Raw genomic sequence first — 18,856 nt, forward strand, 5'->3', positions numbered from 1 at the left:
CCATCGCCCATCAGCCAAGTTTCTGTCGAGGCCATGATATCGATGCAATAAGCTCATGGATGGTAAGGGCCTTGTTCACAATTGAATGGACATTCTGGAGGGAGATGTGGATAGGGGCGGTGATAGCTGATCCGTGATAGCAGAGTCCACAGGGTCAGCACTGGGAGGGATGAGTGGGACGGGAAGGAGGTTGGCCAGATTAGCCCCCAACGGGCTGCTGGGCAGGAATGTCGGTGAGAGTCGGATGGGGCAGTTGGGGTTGCTGCTGGTAAGGAGGCAACGACAAGTACCTCAATGGGCCCTCCGGAAGATACAAAGAGAGTAACAGAGGGAAGCTGCAGGCTTATCTAAGAGTCAAGCCTGGGATGGTGGCAGGAGAGTAGGAAGGTCGAAGGGTGGTGAGGGATTGGGGGTGGGCGGGCGGGGGTAGACTACCCGAGAAATGAAAGGAGGCATGACGACGAGAGAGGGGTTTAGGAGGGGTAAAGAGAAATGAGAAGTAAAAAGGGCTCTGGTCCAGAGCAGCAGCCAAAACATGCACTCAAATGGAAACAGGGAAACTCAAGTTACATAGGTGTGGTTACATAGCAAGTTTAGGATATATATGTCTTGGTAATAAACGGGGAATGGAGAGGAGACAAAAGGCGGGAGTCCAAAGTTAGTCAGAGGTCCTGTGGTGGGATAAAGTTGACGTAGACAGGATGGAGTCAGCTTGGATCATGGACAAACTGATGTCCAGGTGTGGAGGGCGAGTGAGCCCAGAAGCTATTTGAAGGGTAGAGTATCGGAGGACGCATGCTGGAGGAGGTACTTCCACGGAGGTGTGCAGAATTGATTGTGGAGCAGGAAACGGTGGCCAAGTTGGAGGTCACTAAGACCCAGAAGCTGCAAAGAAATGGACTACGGCCCAGGAGAGTGAATACTGGTCAGGAACTACACTGTAGCAAAATAAAGCTGAAAAAACCAGTAGGACAGCGGTGGGGGATGGGCTGTAAGCTAGACAAAGCTTAAGCAACTGAATAGAAGATCAGAGTCACGGCAGCTGAGTCTTACAGTACAGTCCAGTGAAGCAGCTTAGTCTTGATGGTAGAGAATTCCAGGAATTTGGAAGCTAAATTTGAGCAAGTTCCAGTGCTCACTGATGAAAACTAGGAGCAGATATGGTCGGGGCATGGGCAGTGGACCCAGGTCACTTGCAGTTTGAACTTTGTTAGCCTAAAATGCATCCAATATTAGAGCCAGGGCAACTTAAACAGTGTGTGGAGATGCCGGTGATGGACTGGGGTTGACAATTGTAAACAATTTTACAACACCAAGTTATAGTCCAGCAATTTTATTTTAAAGGAGGAAGGAGAAAATCTCCGAAAGCTTGTGAATTTAAAATAAAATTGCTGGACTATAACTTGGTGTTGTAAAATTGTTTACAAAACTTAAACAGTGGAAGAGAGGAGATTGGGGTAGAAAGCGCTAAGGATAGCAACAGATGGCCGAGGATAGAGTTACACAGCATAGGAGCTCTTCAGAGAGCAGCCAACCCAGAAAGCATCTTGATATTCCACTCTTATTATCGAGAATCCTAAGCCAAGGCCCAGGGCATGGGGCTGTCTCTGAGGATGAAAGTAGTAGGGCAGAAAAGATAAAGCAGAAGGTGAAGTTCTTAAAAACCTGTGGGTTGTAGGAAGAGAGGACAGAGGGAGGTGACGAGTGCTGCAGTGCTGAGGTGTTGGGCAAGAAATGGGTTGGGATAGGTCTTGATTTCAACCAAGTCAGGATACAGAAAGAGAGAACAAAAATCAGCAAACATGACCTCGGGACACTCCAAAGAAAGTCATAACCTAATCACAATTATATTATGATTATATAAATCATAACTAATCGAAAGCAAAATACTGCAGATGCTGGAAATCTGTAAAAGCTCAGCAAGTGAGGCAGCATCTGTGGAGAAAGAAACAGAGTTAGTGTTTCTTTGACCTGAAATGTTAACTGTTTGTTTCTCCACAAATGCTGCCTCACTTGCTGAGCTTTTCCAGCATTTTCATAAACTTCAAAAGTAATTCATTAGTTAATAACTGTTGTTATGTAGGCAAACGTGGCAGCCAATTCACAGACACCATGGCCCCACCACCAGCAAATGAGATGAATGACCAGCTAATCTGTTTCTGGTGGTGTTGGTTGAGGGAGGAATGTTGGCCCGCACACTGGGGAATACCCCCTGCTCTTCTTTGAGTAGGACCATGGGATCTTTTACCCACATGAGTAGGCAGGCGGGGCCTTGGTTTGATGTCTCATCTCCAACAACGCAGCACCTGCCTCAGCACAGCCCTGACAGGTGGGGTTAGATCATGTGCTCAGTCCCTGGAGTGGGGCTCAGACCTACAATCATAGAATGGTTACAGCACAGAAGGAGGCCATTCAGCCAGTTGAGCCCGTGCTGGCTCTCTGCAAGAGCAATCCATGGAGTTAGTCCCATTCCCCCGCCCTTTCCCCGTAGCCCTGCAGATTTTTTCCCTTCAAGTACTTATCCAGTTCCCTTTTGAAAGCCAGCAGCGCATTCCAGATCATAACCGCTCGCCATGCAAAAACGTTTTTCCTCATGTCGCCTTAAATCTGTGTCTTCTGGTTCTGGACCCTTCTGCCAATGGAAGAGTTTCTCTCTATCTACTCTGTCTAGATCCCTCATGATTTTGGACACCTCTATCAAATCTCCTCTCAACCCTCCCTACTCTAAGGAGAACAACCCCAGCTTCTCCAGTAACTGAAGTCCCTCGTCCCTGGAACCATCCTAGTAAATCTTTTCTATACCCACTCTAAGGCCTTCACATCCTTCCTTATTAAGGGTTATGAAACCAAGGTGGGTAGATGGAGTTAAGATACAGATCACCCATGATATTTGAATAGCGGAATAAACTCAAGGGGCTGAATGGCCTACTCCTGTTCCTGTTATCCTGAACCCAATACGCATGATATTCAGAATCTATATTTTCTCTTCACAGTAGCATTGCTGCTATTGCCACTCAAATGCTTATCTGATTCTGGATGAGACTGACACTTCTTGACTGTGTCGAGTAGAAAGGATGGCACTGAATGGATGAGATGACCGACAGCACAGGCGTACTATAGCAGAACTGTTTGATACACTGGGCAGATTGCCTCAAGTACTGAGTTGAGATGAAAATAGAAGAATGGCGAACAAAAGGACATAACTGGGACCTTTTTTTTCCCTTTACACGTTCATATTTTTTTCAACTCTCACCCCAACTACTTGATCCCCCAGATTATAATGGATGGGCAGCAAAGTTGATTTTCACTCGTGAAGAAGAGAAGTTGCAGCACTCCATCTCATCGACACGCCTGCACGTATCGGCCGCACAGAATTCAGGGCTGTACATCTTTCTGTCTCAATTCTCCCTCACCCACGCACAAGAAATTAGCACAACTCTCAGGAAGCCAAGCATCACTGCTTTCTGTTCCACATTAACTCTCTTCCGTCCGGCCATTTTCAAATACTGCTTACTTGCATCCCGGAATTCACATCGGGATGGTCAAATCTGTAGACATTGATTGCAAATGCTACTCCGTAAAGTATGAAAAGTATGGGTGTGCAGTGACTCGAATGGAAGTCTCCTATGTCTGCCGCTGTAAGGGCCCTATGAGAAATGGGTTCCTAGTGGACATGACCTCACGACACACATCTAGCCCTAACCCTGACTCCACAGGCCCCCCGATTGCCGAGCACTGGCCAAAACAGCCAATTTGGTAACATCTACAAACTTAGTCACCTTGGATCATTTATAAAAATTATAAACAGGGGCCCCAATATTGAACCCTGTGGGACTCCAATGGCCATCAGTTTCTGCTCTGACACCTCCCTGTGCGCCATCACCCTTTGTTGTCAACCTTTCAGCCTTACATCAATCAGCCTAATACTTTGCCACTTATCCCATGGACACTGTAACCACTTAGACTGAAGGGAACTGTGTGGCTATTAGTGATTTATATCATGTGCTTTATCTGACTAATGTCAGCACACCAAGGCAGGACGATTACTGTTGAAAAGGAAGACCATTTGAAGCAGATATTGTGGACCCACAAGAGGGTACTGTAAAATGCAGCATATAAGGACAGATCTGCACTCAAGATTGCATGGAATCTTATACACTGGTAAAAAAATTGCAACTATATAAGCAGCATTCTATTATACACTGATGCCACTGTATTTTAGAATTGTAGTGGTATCAGCCATGGCTCAGTGGGTTGCACTCTCACCTCTGAGTCAGAAGGTTGTGGGTTCAAGTCCCCACTCCAGAGAACTGGGCCTCGATATTAGCGGGGAGGCGGGTTAGCAGCAGTGGAGGGGCGATTGGGCGCGTATGTAACTTGCCCAGTAAAATCCGTCCGTTCCCCACACAATTGGAGGTAAATTGGAGCCACTTAACGTGGCTCACAGGTTTGTCGTCAGAAACCTGCGCAGCAGGCGGACTGCGCACCCCGCATCACAGGCTGTCAGCTGGTGGATCTCTACTTAAAGGGGCAGTCCTCCAATGGCTGCTCCTGGAGCAAACACCCATATAACACAATGGAGCAGCCCAGGAGAAAGGCTGCTCCTAGATTCAGTGATGCCTCACTCTAGGTGCTACTGGATGGGGTGAGGAGGAGGGATGTCTTTTACCCGGCGGACGGGAGGAAGGCCTGGCTCGAGGTGGCAGAGGTCGCCAGCAGCAGTAACATCTCCCGCACCTCGATCCAGAGCAGGAAGCGCTTCAGTGGCCTAACTAGGTCAGCCAAAGTGAGTATACTTACTGATTCTCCTGCATTCTGTCTTCCCCATCACCATCCCCACCCCCCAACTCATTCTGCACTGCCAACACTTACTCACCACTTCCTCACCTCCCCAGTACTCACCCCACCACTACCACTCAACCCAATCCTCATACAATGTCACGGCTCTGTCTCATACTCACCCTCTGATGCATCTCTTTCACAGTCAGCCGCACCCAAACCAATGCATTCATCGGTTGGTCACGTCACCATCCCTCACTCACACCTCTCTACTTTCTCCCCTTATAGGAGAAGAGAGCCCAGAATGCTTGGGAGAGGGCGAGGACCGGAGTGGGGGCCGCAATAGATAGTCGTGCTCACAGACGTGGAGCAGGAGGCGCTGGAGCTGAGCCGCACCCTCGAGTGCCTGTCTGTCGGGGACGTCTGGTGACAGAACTTTAACATGCAGCACACACAATATCAATTGATGTTAACATGCCTTGCCATCTTCAGCACCTCAACATCTGTTATCATGCTTAATATTGCCTTCTGTTCTCTTACAAGGCCTTCAGCGACCGCTGTGACGGCGGAGGGCAATTCCTCAGAGGACCTGCCGGTCTCTGAGGGGGCCATCCACCAGCGCAGATACACATGGTGGGTCTCCGTCCTCAGTTAGTTGGGGTCGCACATGGTGAGTCTCTACTCACGTGAGCACAAGCCGGTGGCAGGGGCAGCTGTGGAGAGTCCGCGTCGGTGGGAGCACTCTTCTCCAGGCTCTGCTCAGCTGGGCAGAGATACTGAACCCTGGGGGACATCCATTAAAAGGAGAATGATCGAGGGGCAGCCGCACATTTGCGAGGTGCTGGAACAGGTGCCACGCGCACTCTCCACAATCGCGCAGAGGATGGAGGAGTCCAACTCCTGCATGAGTGGCATGGTGGCACAGGTAAGGGAGGGCATCTCTGAGATACTGTCACAGGGACGCGAAGGCATCTTTGAGATAGTGTCCCGGGTAAGTGCAGGAATGTCTGCGATGGAGGGAAGGCTAGCCTCCATCGAGCTTCAAGTCACGGCTCACAAATGAGTCCATTCAGGCCCTGACAACGGCCCTTCAGACTCGGTGAATAACATTCTGCTGCCTTAAATAGGCAGGCAGATACTCTAGCACTGGCCTTACAAGGCTTCACACATGTCCTCCAAACTGTTGTCCAGCGGAGTGGTAGGAGTGGTGTGGGCCTGGCCCAGGAGAGGGATGATGGCAAAAGGGGATATGGAAGTGGGGACGCCACTCAAAGCACCCCTACATCTCACCCGTTGCCCCCCTCTCAAACAGTACCCGCAATGCTGCCTCCTCTCCAGGTGGGTGAGTCTGCCCCTGCACAGGTGCAGGTGGAGCAGTCTTTGGAGAGGCCGTCACGGGTACCAAAACCCAGAGGACATTGGCCCAAAGCATCTAATCGGTCAGGGCATGAACAAGAGCAACCTGCCACTACCTCTGCTGCAGCTACAGGGGAAGCACCACGTAGGAGTAGTCGGAAGCGAAAGGCGAAGGTTTTGTGAGCACTAAGGGGATGCACAAGGGTGTTTGACGGTTTGTCATGTTTTTTATTTACATGTGCTTTTTGTTAAACGCACATTAAATATTATTATTGTCACCACTACTGCTGTGTCTTGGCCATTCTTGACTGGCTTGTGTAATAAGGCCCTTTCATGAGGTTCACCATGAATGCCACACTTGATGCCACCCATTGGGTCACTCTACAGTGGGTGTATGTGTAGTTGCAGGACTGTTTTGTGCGGGGGGGGTGGGGGGAGAGAGAGCCAGTGTGGCTGTTGCTTTATCCAGGTGGTGAAGACTAGACTCTTCACACTGATTTTAGGAGAACCGTTCACATATCAGTGACTCCCTGGCCTCACGAGCAGCCAGGTGAGCCGCTGTTCTGCCCATGGTTGCTCCTCCTCTGCCTCCTCCTCCTCATCCTGCTCCACCTCCTCAATGTGGGTGGCAGATGTGGATGGGGCCTCCTCTAGCGGCACCCCTCTCTGTTGTGCCATGTTGTGCAGGGCACAACACACGACTATAATGCGTCCCACTCTGTCTGGTGCGCATTGAAGCGCTCCCCCAGAATGATCAAAGCACCTGAAGCGCACCTTGAGCAGCCCTATAGCTGCTCAATTGTAGACCTAGTAACGATGTGGCTGTCGTTATATCGACGGTGATGGGGTTCCTCAGAGGTGTCATGAGCCACATGTGCAGAGGGTATCCAGCCCTTGCGGGTATTTGGTGCGTGGAAGAGGGGCGGGATGTTGGACTCCCAGAGGATGAAGGAATCGTGTCAGCTGCCAAGGTATCTGGCGCACATGTGAAGGAATCTCTTGCAGTGGTCACAGATGAGCTGAGTGTTGATGGAGTGAAAGCCCTTCCTGTTGATGAACAGTCCTGGCTCATGTGGAGGTGCTCGTATTGCTATATGGGTGCAATCAATTACACCCAGCACCCATGGGAAGCCAGCCACAGAGTAGAATCCTACGGCCCTCTCCGTCAGGCTGAGGTCGTCCATGGGGAAGTTGACATAGTGCGAGGCCCTGCGAAACAAGCCTTATGCACTTATGTGCAGATGACTGAGAGACCCCGGTGATGTCCCCGTTGGCACCATGGAATGATCCGGAGGTGAAGAAGTTGAGGGCAGTGGTGACTTTGACAGCAACAGGTAAGGAGATGCTGCTCGGCCCAGCCGAGAGCAGCTCGGCATGAAGGAGGCTGCAGATGTCTGTGACTACCTGGCGACTGAGGAGCAGTGCATACGAAGACTCCGAGTCAGAGAGGTCCAGGAAGCTGAGCCTTGGTCTGTAGACCCTGTTGCGAAGGTAGTGCCTCCTGCGACGTCTCGCTCTCTGTTGCCCTCCGTGCTCTTGTGGAGGTGCCTGTGGCACAGCACTGTGTTGTGGAGCTCTACATGGCAGAGGTGGACGGCGTGCCTGGCGAGGCTGGTGATGTTGCTCATCCTTGGATGAAGTGGGCAGCCATGGCTCCCCCCCATCCTGACTGTGTGAGTTTGAGAGGGTCCGCAAAGTAGGTAAATGTGTTTGCACAGCAGAGTTTTGGGTGGAAAGTAAGAATTTTGAGTGAAAACACAAAGGTCTTGCAAGCAAAACTTTGTCTGAAGTGACAGAGTGCCCTGCTGCAATAAATGAAGTATTCTCCCCACCTGTCAAATAATCATTTGCATCTCCCACTGGCTGCTGGCTGAAATACGTCTGCTAGAACAGGGAGTGTTTCCCACAACATGGGAAACAGCCTGAGGATCCTTCAAAATTGCATCCCTGCCAAAATGTCTACTCAATGAGGTCTCTCAAGTATCTCAACTATCTGACAAACTATGTAAATCATCATCCCATGGCTTTAATTGCCGGTGGGAGTCCCGCATTCGGGAGGTGCGCACGCACCCGAACACGTCACTGGGGAACCCGGAAGTCAGCGGGTTGCAGCCAGGCTCCAAACCCACTCCAGATTTATACAATTTTAGGAGCCCAACGCCCCCACTCCGCCATCCGAAAATCGGCACCCTGTGCACAAAATCTAGGCCGACATTCCCAGTGCAGCAGTGAGGGAGTGCTGCACTGTCGGAGGTGCAGGTCCTTTGGATGAGAAGCCAAACTGAGGCCGTGTCTGCCCTCTGAGGTGGATGTAAAAGATCCCACGGCACTATTTCGAAGAAGAGTAGAGGAGTTCTCCCTGGACAACATTCATCCATCAACCAACATCACTAAAACAGATCATCTGGTCGTTATCACATTGCTGTTTGTTTGCTGTGTGCAAACTAGCTGCTACGTCTTCCACATTACAACAGTGACTACACTTCAGCCCCCTCAAAATAGTACCATTTAGATTATGCTGCCTCTCCACGTTATTCTCCCCAAAGTGCATCACTTCACACTTATCCGCATTAAATTGTGTCTGCCCATTTCACCTGTCGATCTATGCCCTCCTGAAGTCTCCGACTATCCTTCTCACTATTTACTACTTTGCCAAGTTTTGTATCATCCACAAACTTCAAAATTGTACTCTCTGTACCCAAGCCCAGGTCATTTATATATAACAAGAAAAGCAGTGGTCCTAATATCGACCACTGGGAGATCCCACTGCATACTTCTCTCCAGTCAGAAAAACAACCATTCACCATTACTCTCTGCCTCTTATCTCATAGCCAATTATGTACCCAAGTTATCACCATCCCTTTAATCCCATGTGCTTCCATTTTACAAATAGGTCTGTCATGTGGTACTTTATCAAATGCCTTTTGAAAGTCCATATATACAACATCTACTTCACTACCGTCATCAACCCTCTCTGTTACTTCATCAAAGAACTCAATCAGGTTAGTCAGACCCGATTTGCCATTAACAAAGCCATACTGGCTGTCCCTTATTAATCCATGCTTCTCCAAGTGAGAATTGATCTTGTCCTTGACAATGGTCTCTAGTGGTTTTCCCACCATTGATGATAGACTGATTGGCCTGTAGTTTCCAGGTTTATCCCTCTCCCCTTTTTTGAATAGGGGCGTAACATTTGCAATCCTCCAGTCCTCTGGCACCACTCCCATATCCAAAGAGGATTGAAAGATTGTGGTCAGAGCGTCTGCTATCTCCACCTTTGCTTCCCTTGGCAACCTAGGATGCATCCCATCTGGACCGGCGGATTTGTTAACTTTGAGTGATGCCAACCTATTTAGCACCTCCTTTCTATTTTTATCCTTTCCACTATCTCTACTCTCTCCTCCTCTACAGTGACATTAACTTCATCCTCTTTTGTGAAGATGGATGCAAAGTCCTCATTCAGTTCATAATTCAGTTAGATTCAGCATTGTTATGGAAAAGGACAAAGAATAGAACAGGAGTAAAAGTTCTAAATTGGGGAAAGGCCAATTTTACTAAGCTGAGAAGTGATTTAGCAAAAATGGACTGGAAACAGCTACTTGAAGGTAAATCAGTGTCAGAGCAGTGGGAGGCATTCAAAGGGAAGATTCAAGGAGTTCAGAATAAACATGTTCCCACAAAGAAAAAGGGTGGGACTGCCAAATCTAGAGCCCCCTGAATAACAAGGAGCATACAGGGTAAGACAAGGCAAAAAAGGAAAGCTTATGTCAGACAGTGAGAGCTCAATACTGCAGAAAGCCCAGAGGAGTATAGAAAGTGCAGGGGTGAAATTAAAATAGAAATTAGGAAAGCAAAGAGAGGGCATGAAAGAATATTGTCAAGTAAAATTAAGGAAAACCCAAAAATGTTTTATAAATACATAAAGAGCAAGAGGATAACTAAGGAAAGAGTAGGGCCTATTAGAGACCAAAAAGGTAACCTATGTGTGGAGGCGGAAGATGTGGGTATGGTTCTTAATGAATACTTTGCATCTGTCTTCACAAAAGAGGGGGACGATGCAGAGATTGTAGTTAAGGTGGAGGAGTGAAATATTGGATGGGATAAACATAGTCAGAGAGGAAGAATCAAGGGGATTAGTATCTTTGAAAGTAGATAAATCGCCAGGCCTGGATGAAATGTATCCCAGGTTGTTAAAAGAAGCAAGGGAGGAAATAACAGAGGCTCTGACCATCATTTTCCAATCCTCCCTGGCTACAGGTGTGGTGCCAGAGGATTGGAGGACTGCTAACATTGTGCCGTTGTTTTTTATTTGTTCATGGGATGTGGGCATCACTGGCGAGGCCAGCATTTATTGCCCATCCCTAATTGCCCTCGAGAAGGTGGTGGTGAGCCGCCTTCTTGAACCGCTGCAGTCCTTGTGGTGAAGGTTCTCCCACAGTGCTGTTAGGAAGGGAGTTCCAGTATTTTGACCCAGCGACGACGAAGGAACGGCGATATATTTCCAAGTCGGGATGGTGTGTGACTTGGAGGGGAACGTGCAGGTGGTGTTGTTCCCATGTGCCTGCTGCTCTTGTCCTTCTAGGTGGTAGAGGTCGCGGGTTTGGGAGGTGTTGTCGAAGAAGCCTTGGCGAGTTGCTGCAGTGCATCCTGTGGATGGTACACACTGCAGCCACCGTGCGCCGGTGGTGAAGGGAGTGAATGTTTAGGGTGGTGGATGGGGTGCCAATCAAACAGGCTGCTTTGTCCTGGATGGTGTCGAGCTTCTTGAGTGTTGTTGGAGCTGCACTCATTCCAGGCAAGTGAAGAGTATTCCATCACACTCCTGACTTGTGCCTTGTAGATGGTGGAAAGGCTTTGGAGAGTGAGGAGATGAGTCACTTGCCGCAGAATATCAGCCTCTGACCTGCTCTTGTAGCCACAGTGTTTATATGGCTGGTCCAGTTAAGTTTCTGGTCAATGGTGACCCCCAGGATGTTGATGGTGGGGGATTCGGCGATGGTAATGCCATTGAATGTCAAGGGGTGGTGGTTAGACTCTCTCTTGCTGGAGATGGTCATTGCCTGGCATTTGTCTGGCGCGAATGTTACTGGCCACTTATCAGCCCAAGTTTGGATGTTGTCCAGGTCTTGCTGCATGCGGGCACGGACTGCTACATTATCTGAGGGGTTGCTAATGGAACTGAACACTGAGCAATCATCAGCGAACATCCCCATTTCTGACCTTGTGATGGAGGGAAAGTCATTGATGAAGCAGCTGAACATGGTTGGGCCTAGGACACTGCCCTGAGGAACTCCTGCAGCAATGTCCTGGGGCTGAGATGATTTTAAAAGGGAGAAAGAGATAGACCAAGTAATTACAGGCCAGTTAGTCTAACCTCGGTGGTGGGCAAATTATTGGGATCGATTCTGAGGGACAGCAAAAATTGTCATTTAGAAAGATATGGGTTAATCAAGGACAGGCAGCATGGATTTGTTACAAGAAGGTCGTGTCTGACTAACTTGATTGAATTTTCTGAGGAGGCAATAAGGAGGGTCGATGACGGTAACGCATTTGATGTAGTGTGCATGGATTTTAACAAGGCTTTTGACAAGGGCCCACATGGCAGACTGGTCAAAAAAGTAAAAGCCCATGGAATCCAAGGGAAAGTGCCTAGTTGGATCCAAAATTGGCTCAGTGGCAGGAAGCAAACGTTAATGGTTGACGGGTGTTTTTGTGACTGGAAGGCTGTTTCCAGTGGGTTCCAGCAAGGCTCAGTACTAGGTCCCTTGCATTTTGTGGTACATATTATTGATTTGGACTTGAATGAGGGGGGCTTGATCAAGAAGTTTGAAGATGATACAAAAATTGTGGTTGATAGTGAGGAGGAAAGCCATAGACTGCAGGAAGATATCAATGGACTGGTCAGGTGGGCAGAAAAGTGGCAAATGGAATTCAATCCAGAGAAGTGTGAGGTAATGCATTAGGGGAGGGCAAATAAGACAAGGGAGTACACAATAAATGGGAGGATACTGAGAGGTGTAGAGGAACAAAGGGACCTTGGAGTGCATGTCCACAGATCCCTGAAGGTGGATAAAGTGGTTAAAAAGGCAAATGGGATACTTTCCTTTATTAACCGAGGCATTGAATGTAGGAGTAGGGAGGTTATGTTAGAACTGTATAAAACATTGTTTGGGCCACAGCTTGATTACTGTGAACAATTCAGGTCACCACATTACAGGAAAGATGTGATTGCACTAGAGAGGACACAGAGGAGATTTATGAGGATGCTGCCAGGGCTGGAGAACTTTAGCTAGGAGAAAAGATTGGACAGGCTGGGGTTGTTTTCTTTGTAACAAAGGCTGAGGGGAGATTTAATTAAGATATATAAAATTATGACGGGACTAGATAGAGTGGATGGGGAGGACCTATTTCCCTTAGCAGAGGGGTCAGTGACCAGGGGGCATAGATTTAAAGTAATTGGTAGAAGGATTAGAGGGGAGCTGAGGAGAAATTTTTTCACACAGAGGGTGGTGGGGGTCTGGAACTCACTGCCTGAAAGGGTGGTAGAGGCAGAAACCCTCAACTCATTTCAAAAGTACTTGGATGTGCACTTGAAGTGTCGTAACCTACAGGGCTACGGAGCAAGTGCTGGAAAGTGGGATTAAGCTGGATAGCTCTTTATCGGCCGGCACGGACACAATGGGCTGAATAGCCTCCTTCTGTGCCCTAACTTTCAATGATTCTATTCAGTACCTCAGTCATGCCCTCTGCCTCCACAAGAAGATTTCCTTTTTTCGGCCCCACCATTCCATTAACCTTCCTTTTACTTTTTATATGTTTATAAAAGATTTTTGAGTTCCCTTTTATGTTGCCCGCTAATCTTTTTCATATTCTCTCTTTGCCCTTCCTATATCCTTTTTCATTTTCCCCCTGCACTCTTTCTATTCTGCCTGGTTTTCTGCTGTATTCTGTACCTGAGATTTTTCTGTTTTAATTTAACCTCTATTTCCTTTGTCACCCAGGGAGCTCTAGCTTTGGATGCCCCATCCTTCCTCCTTAGAGGAACATGCTTGGTTTGTACCCGACCTATCTTCTTGACGACCCTTCCTCTGGAGAAGTGCCCCCCTCAGTCATGGCTGATTCTGGTAACTTAAGCGTTGATTTTAGTGAATGGAGCACCGTCCTGGTCTGTACCCCTCACTGAGCCCTTGAGTGAGCTCTCCACCCAATTGTTTAATGCCTCTAAGTCATTCTATTTTTTTCCCCTCCTTACTTACAGTTGGCCATGGACAGAGTGAAGGGGAAGGCATGATGGTGTCTCATTTCGGAATATATGTCCGGGACACCCTGCAGCACATTGACATGATGAAGAGAAGTCACCCACACCTAAGGATTTACCTCTTTTCAACTTCCATGGTAAGTGACCCATTGGAACAAAATGGCATTAATTTGCAAGTTATTCTATTTTAGCACCTTTTTTCTATACATGGGCAGGAGGGTGGGTATATATCCATATATGGGCAAGAGGTTATTTCCAGTACTCCATTAGCAGCCCTACTATGTCAAACCTTGCAATCTATGCACTTCGGACTCTTTCCCCCCGCCCCACTCGTTTCTTCCCTCCCTCTGCTCATTTCCCCCCCCTGCTCGTTTCTGCCCCCTCCCTCCCTCCCCCTGCTCGTTTACCCACCTCCCCCTGCTCGTTTACCCCCCCCCCCCCGCTCATTTCGGCCCCCTTTCCTCCCTCTGCTCGTTTCCCCCCCCCTGCTCGTTTCTGCCCCCTCCCTCCCTCCCCCTGCTCGTTTACCCACCTCCCCCTGCTCGTTTACCCCCCCCCCCCGCTCATTTCGGCCCCCTTTCCTCCCTCTGCTCGTTTCCCCCCCCCTGCTCGTTTCTGCCCCCTCCCTCCCTCCCCCTGCTCGTTTACCCACCTCCCCCTGCTCGTTTACCCCCCCCTCCCGCTCATTTCGGCCCCCCTTCCCTCCCTCTGCTCGTTGCCCATTCCCAGCCCCCCTTCACTCCACCATCAGTAGCAGAGTCTTCAGCCTCCATAATCCTGCAGTCTGGAATTCTCTTTCCAGATTCCTTCGCCTCACCCCTCTTTCCCACCCCACCCCCCCAAAACCCTCCCCAGTAATTACCTGCTCTGACCTTGTTTTTGGTCACTTCCCCTAACTTCTCTTCTACTTCCTGTTTGGGTGCCCATCACTTCCCACTGCAAAGCATCTTGGGATGTTTCATTACATGGTCGACGCTGTATTAAAATCAAGTTGTTACTGTACTGCTAGGCGATGTGGAAGGGCCCCTCGTTCGCCGCCCGCCCGCCCTGTCCCCCCAGGAACAACTCTTCTGTTTGATTTTCTTTTTCTGGGAGGGACAGATGGGGAGTGGGGGTGTTAACATACAGCACTTGGTCTCTATTTGCCAGCTTTTGTCCAAATCCAAAACTAGACAACGGGGAAAAACAGAGGCAGTACATGGGGAGAGATATTAATGAAGATTACTCAGTGAGCAGCAGAGCCACATGGATCAGAGAAGTCCCAGATTCAATCCTTGGTCTGTATTGAGTTAGCTGATCTCAGCCTGGGTGTGTCCAGGGTGACTGGGCGACAGCCTTGACTCAGTTGGTAGCACGCTCGCCCCGAAATCAGAAGGTCATGGGTTGAAGTCCCACTCCAGAGACTTGAGCAGTACTGAGGGAGTGCTGCACTGTCGGAGGTACCATCTTTCAAATGAACATAAGAATTAGGAGTAGGAGTAGGCCTACAGCCCCTCGAGCCTGCTCCACCATTTAATAAGATTTTGGCTGATCTTCGACCTCAACTCCACTTTCCTGCCCGATCCCCATATCCCTTCATCCCCCTAGAGTCCAAAAATCTATCTATCTATCTCAGCCTTGAATATACTCAACGACTTAGCATCCACAGCCCTCTGGGGTAGAGAATTCCAAAGATTCACAACCTTCGGAGTGAAGAAATTCCTCCTTCTCAGTCTTAAATGGCCGGCCCCTTATCCTGAGACTATGCCCCCGGTTCTAGACTCTCCAGCCAGGGGGAACAACCTCTCAGCATCTACCCTGTCAAGCCCCCTCAGAATCTTATGTTTCTATAAGATCACCTCTCATTCTTCAAAACTCCAGAGAATACAGGCCCATTTAACTCAATCTCTCCTCCATAGGACAACCCTCTCATCCCAGGAGTGAGACATTAAACCCTCTCAGGTGGATGTAAAAGATCCCATGGTACTATTGGTAGAGGAGCAGGGGAGCTCTCCCTGGTGTCTTGGCCAATATTTATCCCTCAACCAACATCACTAAAACAGGTTATCGGTCATTAGCTCATTGCTGTTTGTGGGATCTTGCTGTGCGCAAATTGGCTGCCGCATTTCCCTACATTACAACAGTGACAAGTACTTCATTGGCTGTAAAGCGCTTCTGGATGTCCTGGAGGTCTTAAAAGGTGCTATATAAATGCAAGTTTGTTCGTTCGTTCGTTCTTTCTTTCTCTCTCTCTTTCCCTCCCACTATGACACCATTAAAATCATGAGGTCACTGTGTGGGGGAATCGCAGGCACAAACCCACGCATCATTACTGGCAGTGGCCCTCAACTGAGATACTGGTCTGGGACGATGGCCCTTTGGACAGACAGGTAGTGAGTAACGCTGGTGTAGACCCTAGGTTTTCAAACTGGGGTCCACAAGAGGAGTGCAAGTGAATCCCAGCAGGACTAGCGCCTGACTGTAAGGAAAAGAGGGAAGAGAGTCGCAAGGAGCTCACATTCCCAAGACAGAGAGGCTTCAAAATGCAGGCAGTATAAAATTGACTGTGACTGTGCTCAGGCTGGAGTTCTGTTTGAAATGCCCAGCTCATCCATTTTGAACAGCAACATTTAGTCTCAGGGGAAAGAGGAAAATCAATGTAAAAACTATACAAAGCAGACTCAGCAGGGAGCCCAATTACTGAGAGGATACAGTCGAATGGAAACAGTAAGAACTGACAGATGGAGAGTGAGCGAGTTTCCTTGGGAAACGGGGTTGGTTTTCTTCCCAGGTTGCGCCCACACACCGCTTTTAATTCACACACAAACTCAGACTGTTAATTGTTTTTCACTCCAATTGATGGTGTAAATTTTTTTCAAATAAATTTTGTTTTCATCAAGATGGGGGCTGTTAGTTCTGTGAAAGGGAACACTTTCCATTTCGAGCAGTCTATGTCGGCATCAATCACTCCCAGAGCAGGTACAGCACGGATTAAATGCAGAATAAGGCTCCCTCGACGCTGCCCCAACCAACAGTCCGTAAATCCTCATAGAATTGATGCTTTATTTTTGTGTATTTGTGCATTCTGCTGATAGGATTAAATGAAGAGGGCTGGGAGGAGGCTTATGTGGAGCATAAACACCGGCATAGACCCCTATGAGCCAAATAGCCTGTTTCTGTGCTGTTAATTCTATGTAACCCTTTAAGGGGAAAGGGGCTTGGCACCGCCTTGGGGTAGGGAAGGAACCAAATGAAGATCAAATTCCTTCTGCCAACAATTTTAAGAAAGATTTGTATTTATATCGTGCCTTTCCGGTCCCCTCGCACATTTCACAAAGTGTTTGAAGTGCAGCGGATTACTTTGGAGTGCAGCGACTGTTTGGTATGTAGGCAGACACAGCAACCATGTTGTGCACAGCAGGATCCCACCAGCACCATGTTGCGCACAGCAGGATCCCACCAACAGCAGAGCAGATCGAGTGACTTGTTCTTTTCTTTTCTGGTCACATCGATTGAGGGAGGAATGTTGGCCAGAACACTCTCTGCTTATCTTCAAACACTGCCACAGGGTCTTTAATGCCCACCTAAACCGGGCAGACGGGGCCTTGGATTAATGGCACCTCCAACAAAGCAGCGCTCCCTCGGTACAGTCATTGCTCCGTTATGAGCCGGCGGGAGTACCAAATGGGAAACCATTTTTATTCGTCACGGGCAAACGCTGCAAGACCTTTTGCGATTTGAATGACAGCATTGCAAGGTGCAGGCAAAATACTTACCAAGCGAGTGGTGGCAATGCCCCTTTCAGAAAAAGTACTGAGAATGACCTTGGCTGACCTCCTTGCCTTTGAATCAGCTGATAGAGTTGTGTTGCAGTGTCGAATTTAGATCATGTTGGATGGAAGTCTAGTGTGCTAGTATTTTCCCCAATTTTCTTGACATTAAATTGTGCTGTAGAATGGATTCATGGTGTAGCTGCCCAATTCTCCCACCCCAGCGGGATTACCCAAGGGTGCTGAGGCCTACATTAATATCCCCACAGTTGAGAGCAACAAAGTCACCAGGGGTCGGGGGTAAACCTGGTCTCTATGGGGGTGAAGTGGGTAGAATGCCCATCCCTAGTTGGCCTTGAGAAGGTGGTGGTGAGCCGCCTTCTCCTGCAGGTGCTGACCCCTTGCTGAGCTGTGGTGTTACATGTGACCCATGGCCCTCTGGTACTCCCTCGTGTGCGATCCTGGACACTGTTCGTCGGTGGGGTAGTTAGTGAGTGTCAGGAATTGTCTCAGTCGAGACCAGACCTGGCCTCACCCAACGTGACTAACCTGCTTCAGAAGGGGTGAAATCCACCTTGGGAGGCAGCGCAAAATGGGCGCTAGCGCATCGGCAGTTTCACACTCCCCAATTTTCTTTTCCATTGACTTAAGTCGCCATCTCTGTAATCTCCTCCGGCCCTACGCCGCGCCCCCCCCCCCCCCACCCCAATCTCTGTAATCTCCTGCAGCTCTACACCCCTCCCTATCTCTGTAATCTCCTCCGGCTCTACAACCCTCCGAGAACCCTGCGTTCCTCCAATTCTGGCCTCTTGTCCATCCCACACTCCCTTCGCCCCACCATTGGCAGCAGTGCCTTCAGCTGCCCAGGCCCAAGGTCTGGAATTCCCTCCCTAAACCTCTCCACCTCTCTCTTCTCCTTTAAGATGCTCCCCATAGCCCAACTTTCTCATAATTTAAACACATTCATTGCTCACCCCTGTACTCTCTTAAGGGCAATAACTTCCTTTCTTTGATTAGGTGACTAGAACTACACATCAAAGAGATCTAGGAGTACAGATTCATAGCTCCTTGAAAGTGGAGTCACAGGTGGATAGGGTGGTGAAGAAGGCATTCGGTATGCTTGGTTTCATTGGTCAGAACATTGAATGCAGGAGTTGGGATGTCTTGTTGAAGTTGTACAGGGCATTGGTGAGGCCACACTTGGAGTACTGTGTACAGTTCTGGTCACCCTATTATAGAAAGGATATTATTAAACTAGAAAGAGTGCAGAAAAGATTTACTAGGATGCTACCGGGACTTGATGGTTTGACTTACAGGGAGAGGTTAGACAGACTGGGACTTTTTTCCCTGGAGAGTAGGAGGTTAAGGGGTGATCTTATAGAAGTCTATAAAATAATGAGGGGCATAGATAATCTTTTCCCAAAGGTAGGGGAGTCTATAACGAGGGGGCATAGATTTAAGGTGAGAGGGGAGAGATACAAAAGGGTCCAGAGGGGCAATTTTTTCACTCAAAGGGTGGTGAGTGTCTGGAACGAGCTGCCAGAGGCAGTAGTAGAGGCGGGTACAATTTTGTCTTTTAAAAAGCATTTGGACAGTTACATGGGTAAGATGGGTATAGAGGGATATGGGCCAAGTGCAGGCAATTGGGACTAGCTTAGTGCTATAAACTGGGCGACATGGACATGTTGGGCCGAAGGGCCTGTTTCCATGTTGT

The 18,856-nt window shown here is 48.7% G+C and overlaps 1 protein-coding gene across 5 annotated transcripts in view; it reads left to right on the forward strand.

Moving 5' to 3' along the window:
- The window catches only part of LOC137334002 (monoglyceride lipase-like), a 55,974-nt gene that overhangs the window by 15,454 nt on the left and 21,664 nt on the right, over positions 1-18,856 (forward strand). For 4 of the 5 annotated variants that reach the window (XM_067998396.1, XM_067998395.1, XM_067998397.1 and 1 more), the window contains one exon: positions 13,394-13,530. In XM_067998396.1, coding sequence (XP_067854497.1) covers positions 13,394-13,530 — 137 coding nt within the window. Of the gene's footprint in view, positions 1-13,136; positions 13,260-13,393; positions 13,531-18,856 lie in introns of all 5 variants that reach the window. The other variant, XM_067998398.1, reaches the window with a different exon arrangement.

The sequence above is a fragment of the Heptranchias perlo genome, chromosome 17 (genome assembly GCF_035084215.1).
Source record: "Heptranchias perlo isolate sHepPer1 chromosome 17, sHepPer1.hap1, whole genome shotgun sequence".
NCBI lineage: Eukaryota > Metazoa > Chordata > Chondrichthyes > Hexanchiformes > Hexanchidae > Heptranchias > Heptranchias perlo.